The 17,875-nt window shown below is 40.8% G+C and overlaps 1 protein-coding gene across 2 annotated transcripts in view; it reads right to left on the bottom strand.

Annotated features, from left to right (window-relative positions):
- Window positions 1–413: 413 nt before the first annotated feature.
- The window catches only part of BBS9 (Bardet-Biedl syndrome 9), a 273,973-nt gene continuing 256,511 nt past the window's right edge, over window positions 414–17,875 (bottom strand). Inside the window, exons 19-20 of one of the 2 annotated variants that reach the window (XM_075271099.1) lie at window positions 6,114–6,336; window positions 414–2,723 (exon numbers count right to left, since the gene is read on the bottom strand). In XM_075271099.1, the coding sequence (XP_075127200.1) occupies window positions 2,683–2,723; window positions 6,114–6,336 (264 nt within the window). In that variant the 3' untranslated portion in view covers window positions 414–2,682. The remainder of the gene's footprint in view (window positions 2,724–6,113; window positions 6,337–17,875) is intronic. The other variant, XM_075271098.1, reaches the window with a different exon arrangement.

Below are 17,875 nucleotides of genomic sequence, written 5' to 3'. Positions count from 1 at the left end.
CAACACTGTTTGATAAGGGAACAAATATTTATTATTTTCATCTAAGTTAAATAATGGTAAAAAATATTTCGAGTAATAAAAAATTACATGGCAATCACAGCAATCTATCCCAACATATTGCTCATACATGCGCTGCCTTCACAGTAATGTTTTGCACACACCCTGCTCATTGTTATCGTACATACAGTCATCTGTAAGCAAGTAAATGGCTCTCTAGAAAATACTTCATGCTAAGAACTTTGAGGCTAAAGCCACACATTGTGAAAAAGTAGCTAATAAATGCTGTGGAAACGCACCAGAAAAAAACGCAGCAAAAAAGCTTTCATATTCACTGGTTTTCCTGCTGCATTTTTCATTTTTCACCACCCTTTATAAGTCATTTCTGAAGATACGGCATTTCCACAGGTTTTTTTTTCCCTCTATGTGTGAATGAGACAAAAAATCTCATTTTTTTTTTTCTACTGGATTTCTGCAAGGTGTGGTCTTATCCTACAGGGTTACTCTGAGCCCCTCTCACCCCGAAAAAGAACGAAGGACAAAGAAAGGGTTAAAAAAGAAAGTGATCCTCACCTCCTTTGCACCCTGCCTTTGCTGTGGTTGGGTCCTGTTCCTCTCAATCCATTCAGTATGACGTCAATGGCCAGTGCAGTCAATCACCTGCCTCAGCAGTCACGCGTGGTAGTCAGGTGCTTCACTGTTCCAGAACTGTAGCAACGATGTATTCTATTACAACACATGACTGCTAAGGCCAGTGGTCATTGGCCATGGATGTCATCATTGGAACTCACTAGAACCTGCAGCTGGGATAGTGGGAAAATTTATTATTTTCCATTTACCTGAAGTTCAGTTTTGGGGCTTAGAAAAGTCCTTTAAAGGGGTTGAACGGTTTCGGATGATAACTGACCATAGTCTGTATACCACTAAGGCCAGTGATTGGAGGCAGAAGTCACTTGCTGTTGGCATCATGTCACCACTGTAACCCATCAACAAATACCAGCAGAGAGAAGTAGAGATGGATGGGCAGGGGACTGAAAGTAAATCCAACTTGTTTCCTTCTTTTAAATCATGCTGGCCTGTAGACAGGGTTTTTTTTTTGTTTTTTTTTTAATGAAACCATGTAACCCCTTTTAAGCCAGCCCTAGCATGTTCTTCTAGAAAAACATTGTGTACCTAGGTCTGCTACAAAAAGGAGGTTGATTGTAGTATATACACTTCATCGAATGATATTCTGTATCAAATAGTACATCCGTTAAAGGAGAATGTCAACAGAAAAATTGATGTTAAACAAATGACAGTATCTTACAGATCTGCTTCTGCACTTTCCAAAGATGCCTTTCTTTTTTTAGCATTGCAGTTGCATTTATAAGAACTGGGCTTTACTGGTATTTTTTTCCAGCTGAGGCTTCATATTCTGTTCTAGATAACCGCCCCAACTACAGCTCTATCCTCTATACTTAAGTGACATCTTCCTCTAGGCGATCATCATCTGGATCGGTCATGATAAGTGCTGTGCTGACTGTACTGAGCATGCCTGATGGTGTCAGTTAATTTGCATATGAATAAAACACAGATTTTCATGAAACTGGAGCTGCAAATGCTGAAAAAGACAACTTTGGAAAGTGTAGAAGCCACCCTACAACGTACTGGAATTTGTTTGACACAAATTTTCCGGCTGACAGACTCCCTTTAAACATTATACAGTGAAAGCTCTCCAAAAGACCACCTCTTTGAGAGGAAGACCCCGTGTATCTAGACTAAATTTCTTGTAGCAGATTTTTTCAGTACCAATGTATATTAAGCAAGCATACTCACAGCCTTCTTTGTGAAGACCACCCCCATAGTAAAACACTTCTCAATGCAATTTTGTGTGGTTGTCTTAAAGTGACTTCACAGTATACAGAATATATTACCTGTAGAAAAGCACTAAAAGGGCCTCACTGACAATCACTAACTCTCTGAAAAATCTTCTGTTATTAGTAACTGCTGTTTTATCATACGATATGTTACAAATGTTCATATTATGGCTTCATACTAAAATGTAAACTATACATGTTCTATTTGTAAATTGGTAGCTTACAATTTATCAGCATCTGATATATTCATCATAGTAATAAAAACGGAAAGATTTCTAATTATGACATGAATCACAGTATGACATATGGCCCTTAACCTGGAGGTAGCTGATAACATAGGATGACTAGCTTGCGCTATTGGGTATAAGCAGATATGATCTCACTATTGCATTTGGTAACCTATGAGGATTTTTCAGTAACCTTATGTAGCTCTGTTTCTACAAATGGTTGATAATGTGTCATCAAGCTGTAAACATGTACTATATAAAAAGTATGCACACAATTGTATACTAAATACGAAATTTACAGATCCGCAGAGGTTAACTGGCATTTATGGGTATCCACGCAGGAATCCTCTTCTGGAATTCACATTTCATTCTCCACTGTTGAAATCTGGCAGAGAAGCAACAAGGATAGACCAAGGTTCTCCATAGAAGAAGATGCGATGCTAGGATTAGATTCCAGCGTCTGGGTCTTTATTCTGAGGGTCCATGCTTTCTCCTAGTGATGCCAGTGAATAATGTTAGGACACATAACTCCAGACTGCAGATCTGAACTGGATTATTTAGGAAATAAAGAACAGTACTAACAAACTACAAAAAGATGAAAACTATGCATTGTCCAGAGAAATTACTGAGGTCATACTGAATCCTAAAGGAAAAATACAAAATATGATAACAATTACAAAGAGAGTAAAAATATCACTTTCCATGGTCAAAAAATGTGTAAAAAATGTTGTATAACACAAATTTCATAATATTATATATTCCTCTTGTATGTGGATCAGAAAGCAGGGAAATGAGCAGAGTCTGAGATAAAATACCTGAGACCCTTCTATAATATATGAATGTAGAGTAAATCAGAATTTATAAAAAGTCTCTCTCTCCATATTACTATAACAAAGCAATTTCCAAGGTAGATCACAAAATGAGAAAAATTCTAGTAAACCTATAACACTGGATAAACGGGTTAATGTTCATTTACATTTAAGTACGGTTTCAATACTGTGCACAAAATCTGACAAACTGTAGGACATTAATACTGTACAGTACACTTTCATTAAGAATACCATACAACTTACTGTTTATTGTAATTTCCTGATAGAAACTCCCTGTGAATACAGAATTGTGTTTCAGAATAGAGAATATACTGCTTCTGCATTTTCTAGGGACAAACTGAATGTATCACAGGGATTCCCTGTGACGAGACAATGGGGCAGCCTTAATAAAGGTCCTATTGGCACAGAGAAGGAGGCCTTACCCCAGAATGGCAAGCTGCGCCAGTTAGAACGGTCATAGATTTCCATTACAACCCCAGAAAACTGGCGAGAGTTATAATGAATCTGTCAGGCTCAGGTCCCATCCCCCCCCCCTACTCCATCCACACTCGCACAATGTGGTGAGTGTAGCGCAGTTCAGGATTAGTGGGGTATGTTTAGTGGGAGAACGGGATTTGCACGATATGTACGCCACAATGTACTCCCTCTACTCCAGTTTACTTGATGAATTCCCCCCATCCTGTGACTTTTCTGCATGTGGTGAACCAATGAACTGTTGCTGTTGACAGTAGCATCCAAAACATTGTTCTCAGTGGGTTCCACAATGTACATATTAATCTGTATAAGAGAATTAAAAGATTTATTTTAAGAGATGAGCGAATATACTCGATTGCATACCTCCATCGCATTGCTCCCGGCGCCAGAGAAGGTGGGAGGGGCAGTAAAAAATCAAAGCCTCGGACGTGTTTCTGCAATGGGAGCTATGCGATGGAGGTATTCAATCAAGTATATTCACTCATCTCTATTTATTTTGGCGTATTATTGACTGAGCAAACCACATTCTAACAAAAAAAACATTTATTTTTAATTTTTAGCCCATAAATTAAAACTAAAAAAAAACCATATCAGCTTCGATTTATGACAACGACAAAGCCCTGCACATCCCCAATAAAAACTATTTTTGCTACACTAATAAATAAAAAATATATGCAAATCAAGGCCCAAAGTTAGAAAATATTTAGGACAGGATTGAAGAATTTTATTGCTATAAATGAACAAGAATATGAGACACAATAGCCATGAGAGACCGCGAACAAGTTGGTTTCCCTTGTCTGTCATTAAAGACTACATATAGCCATAAAAAATATTGGTAACCATTATGAGAGTTCAATGAGCAAACATGAGAAAAAAGGGCTTTACTATCCCAGGAGGATGTTGACTCTCATCACGGTCATTACTCTTTAAACATATGAAGGGGGTAGGTATTATTTACAAGTCCTTTGACTTTTCATATTCCACTCTGCAAATAGTGGAATACGGGAAACATTCCAAAAACTCAACACGCTGTTGATATAGTTAAGAGGCCATGAAATCAGTTCTCATATTAAACATTTCTTTGACAGAAAGGGAAGGAAAATGTTTAAGGTCAATTTACTGGCTGGTAGTTAGTTTTTTGTTGTTTTACAGCTACTGCATAAAGGTACCTTCTATAGCAGAGATACTCAAATACTTTTAGTAAAGGTCCACTGACCGAGGTCTGCAGGTGAAGGTCCATGCTGACCAGTAGCTGAACATGGCCTATATTTACATATTTTAAGACCCTCCTTTAACCCCACCCAGTCCTAATCATGCTGTCTCAACACAACCCAGTCCTTTTGTGATCCATACAGTAATAGTAGCCTCCTTTGTGTAACATACAATGATGAAACCTCCTTAGTGGCTCCACACAGGTATAATGCCCCCATAGTTCGAACTACAATCTGCTTTATAGGATTATACAGCATCTGTATTCTATAAGGCATATACCATATATACTCGAGTATAAGCCGACTTTTTCAGCACAGTTTTTATGCTGAAAAAGCCCCCCTCGGCTTATACTCGAGTTAGGGACCACAGAGCACAGAGACCTGCAAGGACCTGCATAAATTAAACAAAGGGGAATGTCCTTTAGTGCTACTGCTCTGTAATTGGCTTGTCATGTAGGTCATGTGACTGTGATGTCATGAAAGGTCCTGTAGCCACTAGAATGTAACATCTGCAGATAGGTCAGTGGCCAGGATTCATTGTGTCTTATAGAACATGTCTGTTGTATCGAGCAGAGAAAGCTAGAATAAAGTGAAAGTAAAACACACAGGTACCTGCTGGGGTTACTATTAGTAATGTCAGGCATTTGGGGTTATTAATTTAGTTTCAGTAACTCCATGTTCCTCATAATAACAGCAGTTAACCCCATAATGTCCCTCATATTAACCTCTGCGTGCCCCATATAAGGGTTACTAATATGTGAGACACATGAGGGTACTAATGAAGGACCTTAATTATGAAGATACCTAATTATTACCTCCCTATGTTCCACATATCAGTAAATCTTATGTGAGACACACAGGGGGTTAATGTGAGGGACATGATGGGGTTAACTGCTATTACTATGAGGCACATGGAGTTACTAAGCTGTAATGCACATGACCAGACTTTTTAACGGCAATGGCGGATTCCCCCCCAAACCCCCTCCCCCGGCTTATACTCCAGTCAATATGTTTTCCCAGTTTTGTGTGGTAAAATTAGGGGCCTCAGCTTATACTCGAGTATATGCAGTAGGTTATAAATTTAAGTAATTAAATAGGTATTGTGACTAAAATCTCTCTGAAGCCATTGGATAAGGTTATTTGGACATGTTATTTTAATGTTCTCTTAGTTGGATGGCTAGCAAACATATTGGGGAAGTTTATAAATTAACATAAGTGATTTTTCCCTGCCCACGCCACTTTCCCGAAAATGGGGCAAAACCCCCCAAAAAAAACCTGGCATAAATTATGCTGGAAGTCTACACCGGCTGTGAGCTGGCATAGATTTCACTGTAAGCACATGGCCGTGTGTGACTTGTCATAAAGGAGGTAGACACACCGTCAGCGCAACAAATATGCAGACTGGTGTTGGAAACATCAGTCTTCATAAATCTCCCCAATGTTCTGAGCCTTTATCAGAAGGGATACTCAGATACCATAATATCACCATGCATTGTTTAAAATCTCAAAAACTTTTACCTGCCATGAGATGAGATTGTTGTGATCCGGAATCAGCACTTAAAGACAACCTTCCACCTTTGGCCAGTCTATCACACAATAAGGTGATGTGTTTCTTCAGCTTGGATGTATCTTTTGGAATGCTTAACTGGCTGGTGAGGTTTAGCGCTTGTTCTTTAGAACTCTTAGATAAACATGTCCTAAGGAGGTGAGATAATGCGGCATCCACCGATTCTTCCCATCCCTGAAACAGCACAAATACATCAATGAAACAAAAAAAATAATATGCCAACAACTTACAAATACATACCAAAATATAACTATTAAATTTTCTGATTTGTTGTTCACAGATTCTTTTGATTTATAAATGTGTCCACAAAAGATATCTGTTATCTGGTTTCTAAGACTGATGTCCTATCCTGAGGGCCATCAATATTAGATCTGCGGGGGTCTGACAGCTGGAACTTCTGCAGATCACCACTACCAAGGCAGCGAGGTACCTTTAAACCGTACAGACATAGACTTCAATGGGGCTGCTACAGTTTGTAGGGTGAGTGAGCAAAGCAGCTAATCAATCTTAGAAACCAGATAGCCCCTGTAAGACCAGTATGTTCTGAGTCTTAAAAAGGATCCCTGCTACAGACAGTAACTGACAAATCTTACTGCAAGGTATACAAAAGAATTCCTTTTCCCATAATAGATATAAAACTTGCAGTTAAATGTAGATTTTACTATTTATGAACCTATAAAACGTTCCCTAACACAAAAGGTAAAAAAAAAAAACAACACAAAAAAAAGGCCAAGCAGTAGAGCAAAGTATGTTACAGTCTGCAGCTTCAAGACAATGAAAACATATCAATATAGGAATGGTTTTATGAAAGTGGGAAAAGTACAGGATTCATAAAATGATAGACACAGATTTGTAACTGTATGGTTTATTTGCACCCTGTCGGTAATCTGGGTATACTAATATTATATTAATGTTCTAAAATATATAAAAGTGTATCTATTTGTGTGGCAGCCGCTTTTGTATGGTCTACTTTTTATATAAATGAAGAATATATATATATATATATATATATATATATATATATATATATATATATACATACAGTGCCTACAAGTAGTATTTAACCCCCTGCAGATTTAGCAGGTTTACACATTCGGAATTAACTTGGCATTGTGACATTTGGACTGTAGATCAGCCTGGAAGTGTGAAATGCACTGCAGCAAAAAAAAATGTTATTTCTTTGTTTAATTTTTTTTTAAAATTGTGAAAAGTTTATTCAGAGGGTCATTTATTATTCAACCCCTCAAACCACCAGAATTCTGTTTGGTTCCCCTAAAGTATTAAGAAGTAGTTCAGGCACAAAGAACAATGAGCTTCACATGTTTGGATTAATTATCTCTTTTTCCAGCCTTTTCTGACTATTTAAGACCCTCCCCAAACTTGTGAACAGCACTCATACATGGTCAACATGGGAAAGACAAAGGAGCATTCCAAGGCCATCAGAGACAAGATCGTGGAGGGTCACAAGGCTGGCAAGGGGTACAAAACCCTTTCCAAGGAGTTGGGCCTACCTGTCTCTGCTGTTGGGAGCATCATCCGGAAGTGGAAGGCTTATGGAACTACTGTTAGCCTTCCAAGGCCTGGACAGCCTTTGAAAGTTTCCTCCCGTGCCGAGGCCAGGCTTGTCCGAAGAGTCAAGGCTAACCCAAGGACAACAAGGAAGGAGCTCCGGGAAGATCTCATGGCAGTGGGGACATTGGTTTCAGTCAATACCATAAGTAACGTACTCCACCGCAATGGTCTCCGTTCCAGACGAGCCCGTAAGGTACCTTTACTTTCAAAGCGTCATGTCAAGGCTCGTCTACAGTTAGCTCATGATCACTTGGAGGACTCTGAGACAGACTTTTTCAAGGTCCTCTGGTCTGATGAGACCAAGATCGAGATCTTTGGTGCCAACCACACACGTGATGTTTGGAGACTGGATGGCACTGCATACGACCCCAAGAATACCATCCCTACAGTCAAGCATGGTGGTGGCAGCATCATGCTGTGGGGTTGCTTCTCAGCCAAGGGGCCTGGCCATCTGGTCCGCATCCATGGGAAGATGGATAGCATGGCCTACCTGGAGATTTTGGCCAAGAACCTCCGCTCCTCCATCAAGGATCTTAAGATGGGTCGTCATTTCATCTTCCAACAAGACAACGACCCAAAGCACACAGCCAAGAAAACCAAGGTCTGGTTCAAGAGGGAAAAAATCAAGGTGTCGCAGTGGCCTAGTCAGTCTCCTGACCTTAACCCAATTGAAAACTTGTGGAAGGAGCTCAAGATTAAAGTCCACATGAGACACCCAAAGAACCTAGATAACTTGGAGAAGATCTGCATGGAGAAGTGGGCCAAGATAACTCCAGAGACCTGTGCCAGCCTGATCAGGTCTTATAAAAGACGATTATTAGCTGTAATTGCAAAGGGTTATTCCACAAAATATTAAACCTAGGGGTTGAATAATAATTGACCCACACTTTTATGTTTAAAATTTATTAAAATTTAACGGAGCAACATAACTTTTTGGTTTGTAAGATTTATGCATCTGTTAATAAATCCTGCTCTTGTTTGAAGTTTGAAGGCTCTAACTTATTTGCATCTTATCAAACCTGCTAAATCTGCAGGGGGTTGAATACTACTTGTAGGCACTGTATATATATATATATATATATATATATATATATATATATATATATATATATAACAAATGTAGAGACATAGTTTAATGCTTCAAGATAGAGAGCTACTGCACAGGGTAAAGAGGATGGAACTCTGTTAGTTATTAGCATTTACAGGAATTATTACAATGTCTCTAAAGTAGAAGCTATAAGGGCTTGTTCACACGGGGCAAAATGGTCTGGATTTTGAGACGGAATCTGCATTAAAATCCTACCGCCTCCCATTGAAATCGATTGGAGCGGGTCATTTCCTTTTTCCGCGAGCGATTTGTTCCCACTCGCGGAAAAAATAAGCGAGCTGCCCTTTCTTCAGGCAGATTAAGCGGCTAATTCAGTTGCGGCATCCGCCTCGCGACACCACCCTCCGGACTAGGCCCATTCATTAAAAAATACACTGCTAAGAAGATGTAGATTCCTTATAAAATGTGCCTCCAATTATGAAAACCTTTTCAGAAATGAATATTACAGGCGACAATAAGAAACGTTGTAATATATCTTATTTATCAAGTATGTAAAAAGTAACGCAGCTTGATAAATGGAGAAGGCAACATAGTCTATTGGAGGGGGAGAAGGAAGTTAATGGAAAACACACATAGATAATGGTTGCTACTAGAGATGAGCGAACACTAAAATGTTCGAGGTTCGAAATTCGATTCGAACAGCCGCTCACTGTTCGAGTGTTCGAATGGGTTTCGAACCCCATTATAGTCTATGGGGAACATAAACTCGTTAAGGGGGAAACCCAAATTCGTGTCTGGAGGGTCACCAAGTCCACTATGACACCCCAGGAAATGATACCAACACCCTGGAATGACACTGGGACAGCAGGGGAAGCATGTCTGGGGGCATAAAAGTCACTTTATTTCATGGAAATCCCTGTCAGTTTGCGATTTTCGCAAGCTAACTTTTCCCCATAGAAATGCATTGGCCAGTGCTGATTGGCCAGAGTACGGAACTCGACCAATCAGCGCTGGCTCTGCTGGAGGAGGCGGAGTCTAAGATAGCTCCACACCAGTCTCCATTCAGGTCCGACCTTAGACTCCGCCTCCTCCGGCAGAGCCAGCGCTGATTGGCCGAAGGCTGGCCAATGCATTCCTATGCGAATGCAGACTTAGCAGTGCTGAGTCAGTTTTGCTCAACTACACATCTGATGCACACTCGGCACTGCTACATCAGATGTAGCAATCTGATGTAGCAGAGCCGAGGGTGCACTAGAACCCCTGTGCAAACTCAGTTCACGCTAATAGAATGCATTGGCCAGCGCTGATTGGCCAATGCATTCTATTAGCCCGATGAAGTAGAGCTGAATGTGTGTGCTAAGCACACACATTCAGCACTGCTTCATCAAGCCAATACAATGCATTAGCCAGTGCTGATTGGCCAGAGTACGGAATTCGGCCAATCAGCGCTGGCTCTGCTGGAGGAGGCGGAGTCTAAGATCGCTCCACACCAGTCTCCATTCAGGTCCGACCTTAGACTCCGCCTCCTCCGGCAGAGCCAGCGCTGATTGGCCGAAGGCTGGCCAATGCATTCCTATGCGAATGCAGACTTAGCAGTGCTGAGTCAGTTTTGCTCAACTACACATCTGATGCACACTCGGCACTGCTACATCAGATGTAGCAATCTGATGTAGCAGAGCCGAGGGTGCACTAGAACCCCTGTGCAAACTCAGTTCACGCTAATAGAATGCATTGGCCAGCGCTGATTGGCCAATGCATTCTATTAGCCCGATGAAGTAGAGCTGAATGTGTGTGCTAAGCACACACATTCAGCACTGCTTCATCAAGCCAATACAATGCATTAGCCAGTGCTGATTGGCCAGAGTACGGAATTCGGCCAATCAGCGCTGGCTCTGCTGGAGGAGGCGGAGTCTAAGATCGCTCCACACCAGTCTCCATTCAGGTCCGACCTTAGACTCCGCCTCCTCCGGCAGAGCCAGCGCTGATTGGCCGAAGGCTGGCCAATGCATTCCTATGCGAATGCAGACTTAGCAGTGCTGAGTCAGTTTTGCTCAACTACACATCTGATGCACACTCGGCACTGCTACATCAGATGTAGCAATCTGATGTAGCAGAGCCGAGGGTGCACTAGAACCCCTGTGCAAACTCAGTTCACGCTAATAGAATGCATTGGCCAGCGCTGATTGGCCAATGCATTCTATTAGCCCGATGAAGTAGAGCTGAATGTGTGTGCTAAGCACACACATTCAGCACTGCTTCATCAAGCCAATACAATGCATTAGCCAGTGCTGATTGGCCAGAGTACGGAACTCGACCAATCAGCGCTGGCTCTGCTGGAGGAGGCGGAGTCTAAGATAGCTCCACACCAGTCTCCATTCAGGTCCGACCTTAGACTCCGCCTCCTCCGGCAGAGCCAGCGCTGATTGGCCGAAGGCTGGCCAATGCATTCCTATGCGAATGCAGACTTAGCAGTGCTGAGTCAGTTTTGCTCAACTACACATCTGATGCACACTCGGCACTGCTACATCAGATGTAGCAATCTGATGTAGCAGAGCCGAGGGTGCACTAGAACCCCTGTGCAAACTCAGTTCACGCTAATAGAATGCATTGGCCAGCGCTGATTGGCCAATGCATTCTATTAGCCCGATGAAGTAGAGCTGAATGTGTGTGCTAAGCACACACATTCAGCACTGCTTCATCAAGCCAATACAATGCATTAGCCAGTGCTGATTGGCCAGAGTACGGAATTCGGCCAATCAGCGCTGGCCAATGCATTCTATTAGCCCGATGAAGTAGAGCTGAATGTGTGTGCTAAGCACACACATTCAGCACTGCTTCATCAAGCCAATACAATGCATTAGCCAGTGCTGATTGGCCAGAGTACGGAATTCGGCCAATCAGCGCTGGCTCTGCCGGAGGAGGCGGAGTCTAAGGTCGGACCTGAATGGAGACTGGTGTGGAGCGATCTTAGACTCCGCCTCCTCCAGCAGAGCCAGCGCTGATTGGTCGAGTTCCGTACTCTGGCCAATCAGCGCTGGCCAATGCATTCTATTAGCCCGATGAAGTAGAGCTGAATGTGTGTGCTTAGCACACACATTCAGCTCTACTTCATCAGGCTAATAGAATACATTGGCCAATCAGCGCTGGCCAATGCATTCTATTAGCTTGATGAAGCAGAGTGTGCACAAGGGTTCAAGCGCACCCTCGGCTCTGATGTAGCAGAGCTGAGGGTGCACAAGGGTTCAAGTGCACCCTCGGCTCTCCTACATCAGAGCCGAGGGTGCGCTTGAACCCTTGTGCAGCCTCGGCTCTGCTACATCAGAGCCGAGGGTGCGCTTGAACCCTTGTGCACACTCTGCTTCATCAAGCTAATAGAATGCATTGGCCAGCACTGATTGGCCAGAGTACGGAATTCGGCCAATCAGCGCTGGCCAATGCATCCCTATGGGAAAAAGTTTATCTCACAAAAATCACAATTACACACCCGATAGAGCCCCAAAAAGTTATTTTTAATAACATTCCCCCCTAAATAAAGGTTATCCCTAGCTATCCCTGCCTGTACAGCTATCCCTGTCTCATAGTCACAAAGTTCACATTCTCATATGACCCGGATTTGAAATCCACTATTCGTCTAAAATGGAGGTCACCTGATTTCGGCAGCCAATGACTTTTTCCAATTTTTTTCAATGCCCCCAGTGTCGTAGTTCCTGTCCCACCTCCCCTGCGCTGTTATTGGTGCAAAAAAGGCGCCAGGGAAGGTGGGAGGGGAATCGAATTTTGGCGCACTTTACCACGTGGTGTTCGATTCGATTCGAACATGGCGAACACCCTGATATCCGATCGAACATGTGTTCGATAGAACACTGTTCGCTCATCTCTAGTTGCTACAATAGTCTGCTATTCTGTGAATGAGGAGGAGCTCTCTTAAAGGGGCTCTATCAGCAAAATCATGCTGATAGAGCCCCACATATGTGTGAATAGCCTTTAAAAAGGCTATTCAGGCACCGCTAAAGTTATATTAAACTACCCCTTAGTTTTAAACTAATACCCTAAAAAAGACTGTGATCAACTTACCCATCGTGCACGGTGGGCGGGCATTCAGGGTCCGCCGTCTTCTTCATCCACGCCTCCTCTTCGAGCGATGTCCTCGGGTCCCGTCTTCCTCCAGCGCTCGCGAACTGACATTGCTAAAAAAAATGGCCTGGGCGCATGCGCAGTAGCCATAGTAGAAGCAGCATGCTACTGCGCATGCGCCCAGGCCGGAGGAAGACGAGACCAGAGGACATCGCAGGAAGAGGTGGCGTAGATGAAGAAGACGGCGGACCCTGAATGGCCGCCCACTGTGCACGATGGGTAAGTTGATCAAATTCTTTTTTAGAGTATTATTTTAAAACTGGGGGGTAGTTTAATATAACTTTAGTGGTGCCTGAATAGCCTTTTTAAAGGCTATTCACGCATATGTGGGGCTCTATCAGCATGATTTTGCTGATAGAGCCCCTTTAATACAGCTATGCTAGAGAAACAATATATCAAATAACATCCTCCTCATCCTCCCTTCTCCATAGAGCTCTATGTGTAAGCAGGATACAGCTACCAATTCTATGTAAACAAACAGGCTGATAAAGATGAGAACAGCCTAATAAGTGGAAAAAGAAACAGACTATCTTAATAAAATATATTACAAAGTTTCTTATATTCACCTGTACTATTCATTTATGAAAAGTGGTTTTCTAACTGGAGGTATGCTTATAAGCTAATGATAAAACAGGCACTCGGCAGCCAGAAAGGACCACCTACATATAACATTATTTTAGGGTCCATTCCAGAAATACATAAGGCTTCATAAATATAATGTAATGAACAATATAAATGCCACAAAATGCATATTAATTACAAGCAGGGCATGGTCGGTCCCACACAGGCTACTCCATAAAAACCTGTTATTTCATATGATGTCAGCTCACCCAAGGAAAATGCAAACATTACCATTTCATCATAGGCTCGAAGAATTAATTTAATGGAATGGAAATAAATCGGTGTAGATAATACGTGAAGAATAAAGATTCTGAAATGTGGATTCCACGTGTCCAGAGAAGACTAAACCCTACAGACATTTCACTAGGGTAGACTATCATAGGAATCCTTTAGTTTATAAATGTGCTCCTAAAAAGAGAATGGAAAAGGTTTTTCTACTGTATTGTATATTATATTGTATATTATGCTCACAGCTCTGTAGTACTTCATTGTGTGTATAGGTATATATACATAGACTGATAAGCTAAAGGGTAACAATGTTTTGAACTTGAGGGGGCATTCACATGATGTAACAAGCGCTGATTCTTGCAAGATAACTTGCGTAAGCATCAGCGTTGCAAAACAGATTCCCATTGACTTCAATGTGTTCTGTTTAACTCGCTAACACATTGACAAGAAGCTCTTGACAGGTTCATTTTGGAGAATATGCAAACGATTTATTTTGCTTGTTCAAAAATAACAAATTTCAGCAACTTTGCCTATAATCTTTTTCAATAATAAATAATCAATGGTTGCAAACAAACAATAATGGTGAATTATCATACCATACTGGGAATGCATACAATGATTTGTCATGCCTCTGCACCAGTCTTCTGGTGTAAAAACACAATGCAAACCAGAGGTTTATACATGAACTTAGTTCCCAAGGCATTTTTACACTTTCCACAAAGAGACATTTAGGGCAGTGCTCCCTATGAAGACTGAATATGCACCACTTACAAAAGGTTATAGGATTCAGCCTAGGCACATGGCCTGTCCTCATAAATAAACTGCATCCTCCGGAAGTGCAGGGAAACTCAAGACTGGCACTGACAAATCTGTCGTAGCGTTTCTATGAAATCTCCATGTTTAAGTATCTAGAAGAGTATTAACCAATGTGATTCCCTAACACACGCTCTTACCAGATGCTGAAGACTGAAAGAGGCCATAGCATTACTAAAACTGGCAAACATGCTAAGGCTCTGCTCACGTTGTGGCTTCTGTTCACATAAAAAGCCACAGTGCTGGATTCATTTCCCAGTTGACACCTGTGGATCCCACTGACTTATAAAGGAGTTTGTTTGGGTTTGCCTGAAAAATCTAATGTTCCTAATGGGAAAAACAGTGCTACGTACAGAGATAGTGTTCTTGTAAAGAAAAAAAAAGAAATTAAAGAATTTTCAGAGCTTGTAAAGAGACCTTAGGAAGTGTATCACTGGCAGATGACACAGCAACTTACATGAAAAGCCAAGACCATAGAACTCAACATCATGTCAACACAATATCATAATACGTGTTTGGTATTTCTTATGCGCTAAACATTTTTATTTGATTACCTTTAATTAATTCTATTACAATAACCTATTTTGGGTCATTGGGATTGATTTTTTTAGATTTCTGTAAATTAAGAGACGCACATGGCAGCTGCAATAGCATAAGGCATTTTTCAATACTGGTCATTCTATACGCCAGTCTTGATCTCCCGTGTGCTGGTGGAACATGTGAATGAATAAATTAGTCTCACCTCTGCCCCTCCATGACCCGAAAATACAAATCTACACGAGGGAGGGTGTGAGATCTAATTGACTCTAAATCTGGTATAAATTCTAATAATTTATAGGGTTGCAAGTGCCCACTTGTGCTAAGCTCAGGGCACTTTTCAAAAACATGGAGATGTATAACTTAATTTTTTTTTTTTTTAATTAATCCCTCCCATTGAGCTCTTGTAGTCCATGTGTCATCATATTATGCGTTTACATTGGTCAGAGCCAGTTGGAAAATGGTCATTGGTGTGTTTCTCTGTAAATGCAGGTAATATATAACATCTACATAGCATAACACATAGTCCCATACACACGACCGTAGTCCCTTAACATATATTATCTGCAACTACACACTCATTCATTTCTATGGCCCCATATACACATCCATAGTTTTTTAGGGATGTGTGTACAGGCCATAGAAAACAGCAGCAATTATGGAGCAGGTCCTATACCTGTCTGTTTTTGCAGCTTAGTCCATTCATTTAAGTGAATGGTTTAATGAAAATCACAGGCAGCACGTGGATACCAATCTATTTGCCATCCGTTTGATTTTTACTGCCACATTTGTGTGCTTGAAGCCTAAGACTCGCAAAACAAAATGGAATTTGTGAATAAATCCTTACTCTGCTCACTCAGGAGTCGCACTGTATTTATATACTTTCAGAATTTTTTAAGCTATTTTTTTTTTTTTTTAATTATTTCACATTGAGAGTTTCAGGAGTCGAAATAAATGACTAGTAAACCGTATCGGGGCATTGTAATTACTATTCTCATTTATTTAGCCAAACTGTAACTCTCTTCATCCAAAAAGAGTGATATTTAATTATAATAATCTAAGTAAATGTATAACGTTAGGCACTTCTACCCTGCCCAGTATTCACAGCAATGTGTATTTCAGATTATGAGCTGTAAAACACGTAAAATCTAGCAGTTTCATTAAAGCCGTATAAGTAGTTTCTTCATTTTTGAATGAAAATGAAAATCCCTACAGTGTTACTTTGTTAGGATAAAGATAAATCAAAGAGCAGAAATATGGGTAGGAGGAAGATAAATGCTCAGCATTAAAATGTGCCAAAAGGAAACAAAGAAAAAAAACATGTGGATCTATAAACCGAGCCCATGCATCGAGTGTCCAAAACCAGGCGTTAACTATAAACTCAAACTTAAAAACTATGCCAGATGGATTAATTTAACAACTCAATTTTACAAGATATACAAAAAAGGAGTATGGCTTTCACTTCAGTCATAGAGGGGCCTGCAGTACATTTCCAGAAATGCATTGTAGGCCCCATTGGCACTTACAGGGGTAAATCGCACCTTTTTTTGTGGGTGACCTGCTAAAATTCATTTAGTGGAGGCCATAAAATTGAAAAGAAAAATGAAAAGAAAGGTTATCTGGTTTCACATTGGCTATAAAACTCTGTGTGCACTGTCATAACAATAATAAGGTGAAGAATTGTATATGCCAAACCGCTAGTAAGGAACCAGTAAATTCCTCTGGAGGTGTTCTGGGTGACATCATAAGCCACATGAGAAGAAGCCTGGAGTGGTCACAGCAAGCATAAGAAACTTTTTACAACCATTTATGACCTTTCTTATTGAGTTTGGGCATACGGGGTATAGATTTTTACCTTTGTAATTTATTTCATTAACACAATATTATTTGCAAGCCAATAGTATGTTCAAAGGCCTGACGCTCATTCCAAAGTGTAGTTATTTTTATGAAAAGAACAAGATATTTGAAACCAGAAAATTACAAGTTAATTGTACCCCGAGCCAGACGACTAGCTAGTTGTTCCCAAAAAGTCTATGAAAAATTATCCCTGCGGTTTTTATAGTGATTTTGAATATTCAATGTTTACAATAGATCACAATGAATATGTATTCCACCTGATGCCCAGCTGTGGACAATTTCCACTTTTTCAGTGGGGCAATGTTAAAAGGGTTGTCCGACAGAAGAAGATTTTGCTAAATAACTCAGAGTGGGTTAAAAAAAGAAATAAAATAAAGTCCTGGCACCATATTGTGAACACGGATCATTTTGGTGGTGTGGAAGTGCTGTGGCAAAAACGCTGCATTTTACATTAACTGCAAAGTGGATGGGATTCTGACTAATCCCATCCACACATTACAGAGCAAAATCTGCAGCGGAAATTCTGCCATTTCAAAAATGCTTGCATTTTTGTAAATTGAAGCATATCAATTATACCTATGGAAATGCCGGGTGTTTAACTATGGCGGCCGCCCGGGAGCCACGTTGGCATGAAGCCTTGTGAAGGCTCCCAGGCCTGTCTGCAGTGATTTTCTTTTGCAGGCTACTCTATGTAGAAATGCTGATTTTTTGCAATGCATTGTATTAGTTATCATACCCCCTGGGGTTCAAGACCCTTAGGGGGTCTAATAAATGCAAAAACTAAATAAATAAAAGAATAGTTAAAAACAAAGTATTAAAAATTCAAATCACCCCCCCTTCCCCTAGAACACATATAAAAGTACTTAAATACTGTGAAACACATACACATTAGGTATCCCTGTG

Source organism: Leptodactylus fuscus, chromosome 4 (genome assembly GCF_031893055.1).
Source record: "Leptodactylus fuscus isolate aLepFus1 chromosome 4, aLepFus1.hap2, whole genome shotgun sequence".
Lineage (NCBI taxonomy): Eukaryota > Metazoa > Chordata > Amphibia > Anura > Leptodactylidae > Leptodactylus > Leptodactylus fuscus.
The sequence above is the reverse complement of the archived record's forward strand: the minus strand, read 5'-3'. Positions and strand labels throughout refer to the sequence as shown.